The 5,153-nt window shown below is 37.8% G+C and overlaps 1 protein-coding gene across 4 annotated transcripts; it reads left to right on the top strand.

The window, feature by feature from the left end:
* The first annotated feature begins 243 nt into the window (after positions 1-243).
* LOC109241250 (TATA-binding protein-associated factor 2N) lies at positions 244-2,633 on the top strand. Of its 4 annotated transcripts, none has more exons than XM_019407975.1 (4): positions 244-377; positions 1,087-1,515; positions 2,071-2,144; positions 2,300-2,633. In XM_019407975.1, the coding sequence occupies exons 2-4, from the start codon at positions 1,100-1,102 to the stop codon at positions 2,302-2,304; spliced, it is 495 nt and encodes a 164-aa protein (XP_019263520.1). In that variant the 5' UTR covers positions 244-377; positions 1,087-1,099; the 3' UTR covers positions 2,305-2,633. The 4 variants fall into 4 exon arrangements, with proteins under 4 accessions (XP_019263520.1, XP_019263519.1, XP_019263518.1 ...); XM_019407974.1 differs by having other exon boundaries at positions 2,291-2,633; XM_019407973.1 differs by having other exon boundaries at positions 245-377; positions 2,071-2,189.
* Positions 2,634-5,153: the final 2,520 nt, after the last annotated feature.

The following is a 5,153-nucleotide window of genomic DNA, read 5'->3' as shown; positions in this document are numbered from 1 at the left end:
AATTCCATTATCTTTAGATTCCAACCTTGAATTTTTTTAATTTAATTTTTTGGTGGGAAATCTCACTTTTCTTTCTTTTACTACTACTGCTACAACACTATTTTAAATTTTGTTTTCCTTTAGTAGGGATTCTACTGTTTAAAGGGAGGCTAATTAATTTAGCTACGTGAAAAAGAACATCCCACCGCTGCCTTTATCCTCTCGAAGTTCGAGGAAGTTTTCAGTATATAAACCTCTGCAAACCAACACCTAAAATCCACAACTTCTTTCTTAGATTCAAAATCTATTCTTCTACTTCTCCTACTCCTGCAAACAAAAGAAACCACTATTTTAATTAGCTCATTTTTGTGTTCTATTTATTTTGTATTTTTTCCAAGGTCAGCATTTCCCTTTGTTAATTCACGTAACTTATTTCTTGACAAATTCTTCCTTCAACGTTATTTGCATATCTTATATGGAGGGCATACACATGAAGTGATCATTTGTCTAATCTCTATTTTCTCTTTGTTTCCTTGTTTTTATTCTTAATGATGTACTTAGTGAGGGTTAAGGGCATAATTGTCTTTATACTTTTGTTCTACATATCTTCGTTTAAATTATATCCAGACAACTTTTTGCTTAGAAACTTAATTTGACCGTGCAGTTGTCGTTTGAATTATTTTTTTTAGAATCTCTTATTTCCCACTATTCATATTAGAATCAAAATGGAAACAAATATTCTCTTCATGTTCCTTTTTCAACATTAGTGACAGTTGTTTTATCCATCCAAGAAAATGAATAACGTCGAAGACTCTTTCTCTTCCCCTAAATTTTTATGGATTTAACCATTTTATACTTGAGGATTATTTAATCTGTTATAACAGACTTTGTTTTACTTTTCAGATTATTAATTCAACTCACTATCAATATAATTAATTTAAGTCTTTTTTTAAGTGATATGAATTTTGATCATAGTGTAAATAAAACTCTTTTCACTATAACTCAAATTTTATTATATTACCTAGAAAGCATCATAAGAATGCTGCGTAATTAGTTTTTTGTAAGTGTTCATAATTTTGACCAATTGTCTCAATAATGAATTTATAGGGAAAGGGAGAAAATGAGCAGACCAGGAGACTGGAATTGCAGGTCATGCCAGCACTTGAACTTTCAAAGGAGAGACTCATGCCAAAGATGTGGAGAGCCACGTCACGGTCATGACTTTGGAAGCTGCTTTGGCGGAAGAGGAGGTGGCGGCTCCTCCGCTTTCGGCTTCAGTACCGGGCCTGATGTAAGGCCCGGCGATTGGTACTGCGCCATAGGGAATTGTGGCGCACACAACTTTGCCAGCCGCTCAAGCTGCTTCAAATGTGGTGCTTTTAAGGATGAATCCTCTGGTGGTGGTGGTGGTGGTTGTGGTGGCGGCGGCTTTGACGCTGAACATATGATGTCGTCCCGCCCGAGAGGCTTTGGCTTCGGTAGTGCTAGTGGCGGCAGCCGTTCTGGATGGAAGTCCGGCGACTGGATTTGCGCCAGGTAAGGCAATATACATTTAGCTGCAAACAATATCTTGCTGCCTAAGTAAACCCAATACTCCCGTCTGAAGGGAAATATAAAGAATTTAAATTATATACATGAATAGTATAAAAATTTTACGTTATGACGTATTTTAATCTGTTATTACAAATTATATGTCGTATCGTTATATCAGATTATCTTTAAATGATATTGTACTGTAACTTTATATATAATAAATAAATAAATAAAACTTTGTATGAAAGAAACAAACAAAAGATCGTGATTACTTGTTAATTAGCAGACCAACTTTAATAAAGTAGTATAGTTTTTATCTGATTTAAATAACACCCGGGCATAAGCATGAATCGTGGAAGTACAACTTATGGTCCTATAGTTAGCTTTTAAATTGAATATTCACGAAATATGACCATCGACTTAGGTTTAGAAAACATTAAGTGTGAAAATTAGCGTGCATGTTTAGAAACATTAACTATTTGAATCTTAATTTAGGCTCATTATTTTCTTTTGTTGCACAATATTAATTGTTGTGAAAATGTTTGAAATTATTAACAGGTTAGGGTGCAATGAGCATAACTTTGCCAGCAGGATGGAGTGTTTCAGATGCAATGCACCTAGGGACATAGCTGGTAACAAGTCTTCATATTAATTCAACATTGATTCTCCATTTTTGGGTAATTAATCAAAATTCACTTCTTCCCTCTTGAATTTTACAAAAGATTTACCCGTTATATATTTTCTTTTATCCTAAGTAACTAATTATATATTTATTCAGTTGTTGCAGTCTAAGAGAGAATCAAGCTAGAAAGACGTGGAGAAGATGATATCTCGGAAGAAGAAGATCTCTTTTTGCCCTATCAGATCCTACCTACCCTCTTTTTAATTTATTTTTTCCCTTTTAATATTTATATTATTCACTTGTAGGAATCTTTAGATGAATTATGATCTCAAAGAAAAAGAAAAAAAAATCATATCCGAGTGTTTCGAGAGTTTTATTAGGTATTAGTTAAATGTAGCCTTCTACTTCCAGCTTCTTTGTTTCAATCTATTTAGTATCAACGTGTGTTATTGAGAAAGAGCTTCTTCTCTTGCCTTATAAACTGTTTTGTGTTTTTCCATTTCAATACTTCTGTTAATTAAAATTAACGTCAATTGATCCCCCCTCCCCCTCAAACCTTAAAAGAAAGGAAAGCAAATTAAAGAAAGAAATGGATTATGCAACTGAATACCCATTCCTACATAGATTTCAACTGAAACGCAAAAAGCAAGCTAAAGTTGCATGTACGTAATTACGTATGGACCATCTCGTAGAAAAAGAACTACACTTGGTTAAACTTATGTAGTAGATTACTTTCTTCTTTGGATTTTGGAACTAAAACCACATTTCAGCGTAAATAATACTTCCTCCGTTTCGACTTATATGACATAGTTTAACTCGGCCCGAAATTTTAAAAAAAAATTACAACTTGTATTATTAAACATGGCAAAATATTTGTGTGTTTATGAGATATTTGAAACGTGTGGTCTTAGACATTCAATAATTTATGTGGCTATAAGGCTTCTCATTAAAGGTAAAACAGGTATAATAAAAAGTTTAAAGTTAAATTATTTCAAAATACAGAATATATATTATTCTTTAAACGAATAAGGAAAGTATGTCACATAAATGAAAATGGATGGAGTATAATTACGATTATCATAATGTTTACCCTAAAATCCGAGTAACAATTAAACTTACATTGTGATTTTAAAGATATATGATTTAATCCAATACCAATTGATAAACAAGGAGTTAAATATATAAATTGAAGAAGTAAAGCAAATCAAACCAGTGTGCAAGCCAAGTCTTGACCTCGAGTTATGGTGGCCTCGAGGTAGGTTAGTAAGAACAATAAAATAATAAGGCAACTCTGATGAACAGTATGCAAGAAAGTGAGGAATGTATATTCCTTTGTCAATGAATCCTGTGTTACAAATGAATGGGATCCCCTTTATATAGTAGGGGAATCCTAAATAAGGTACACTTCTAATTATAGTAGGGAATCTCATTATACAGCTGTCTAACCGCCAAGTACAAATTCGTTCCGGAATTTACGCGGGATCTTCGGGCCGTTGCGGGGATCTCGCTCTTTCTGTTAATAAACCATAACGGTATTATTTCGAGGTTGGTCATACTCGGCCTTCGCCTTCATCGAGCACTTCGGTCTTCAAGATCTATACTCCGCCATCGGGCTCGAGTCCATTTTGAACTTTTTCTCGAAGCAACTCCCCGAGCATACGAAATCGGGCATGCCTGATTTCGACCGTATACAGATAGTCCCCGCGTTTCTTAGAATAAGATGATAAGAAACGATTTGAGCCTCGATTTTCCAGAGCCCCTGATGATGACGTCATCCCCGTGACGTAAGCGCTCGAAGTGACCAAAACGTTGCGTCGTTCGCTTCCCCAAAACATTAAATGCTCGCAAGTGGTGGTCGGCCACTAGCGCCGTCGAACCATCGCCGTTTGCCTATAAATACAAGGCTCCTTATTCGAATTCAAAACTTTACTTCCATTTTCAAACCACCTTCAAACTTCCCTTATCTCTCCCCCTCTTCATCTCTCTCTCTCACTGCCTGTTACTCCCGCCCTTTTAGTGCCGAAAGATATCAAACTCTGTCTCTTTCCTCTTCTTCTAACCTAAATCAATGGCGAAAACCTCCAAAACAGTTCCTCAAAAGGAGAAAGCTTCCTCCTCCTCTTCCCGGCCGGCCGGCGATAAAGCGCCGGCCCTTTACGAGATTATTCCCGGCCCCTGGGTCATAAAGAAAGACTTCAAAATTGAAAATCCCCCCGTGATTCCTGGCCGATGTGAGCATGTAACGAGGTATATTTGCTTGATAACAGAAAAATACCTCGAGGCCATGAAGAGGGATTGTGGCTGGCGGGATGAGGTCGCGGTACAGATTCCCACCCCCGAGGAGAGCATCACCACTCATGTGGAGGGGTTCCTAAGTGTTTACACTTACCCCTTCACGATGGGTCCCACCAATCCAATCATGATCGACTTCTGCAAGAGGTATAAGGTCACCCTCGGCCAGATCCACCCTTCTTTCTGGCGCATAGTGATCATGCTCCGCTATTTCTCCAGCAAGGCCGAGGGACTAGAGTTCACCCTCAGTCATCTTATCCGATTGTATCGGCCTCAGCTTTTTTGAGGGTTGATCAAGCTCCAACGCCGGCCGACCAAGGCCTTCTTTGCTAGCAACGACGAGGATAAAGATCGGGGCTGGATGAGCCAGTTCGTGCGAGTGAGGACCTGCGACATCATCCCAGAGGAGAAAATGCCATTCCCAGAGAAGTGGAACACCGATCGTAAGTGAAGTTTTTTCCCAGTAGCCTTTTGTACTCCATTTTTGCATTGCAAAATGCCTTCATCTTTTTTGTAGCGGTCACTTAGATGCCCTACACGGTCACCGACCTCAAAGATTGGGTCCGAAAACTAGTTGCGACCACCTCGTATGACGAGCGCGCACTGGCGTGACTTGGAGAGGGGCAGATGGGAATCCAAACACCACGGTAAGTTCTTCTTGTAAGTTTTTGATGTTTTCCCCTTCATTGGAGATGTTTCTTTACTGATACCTAATTTTCATTCATGC

The sequence above is a fragment of the Nicotiana attenuata genome, unplaced genomic scaffold, assembly GCF_001879085.1.
Source record: "Nicotiana attenuata strain UT unplaced genomic scaffold, NIATTr2, whole genome shotgun sequence".
Lineage (NCBI taxonomy): Eukaryota > Viridiplantae > Streptophyta > Magnoliopsida > Solanales > Solanaceae > Nicotiana > Nicotiana attenuata.
Note: the sequence above shows the minus strand (reverse complement) of the source record. Positions and strands in the feature narration are given on the sequence as shown.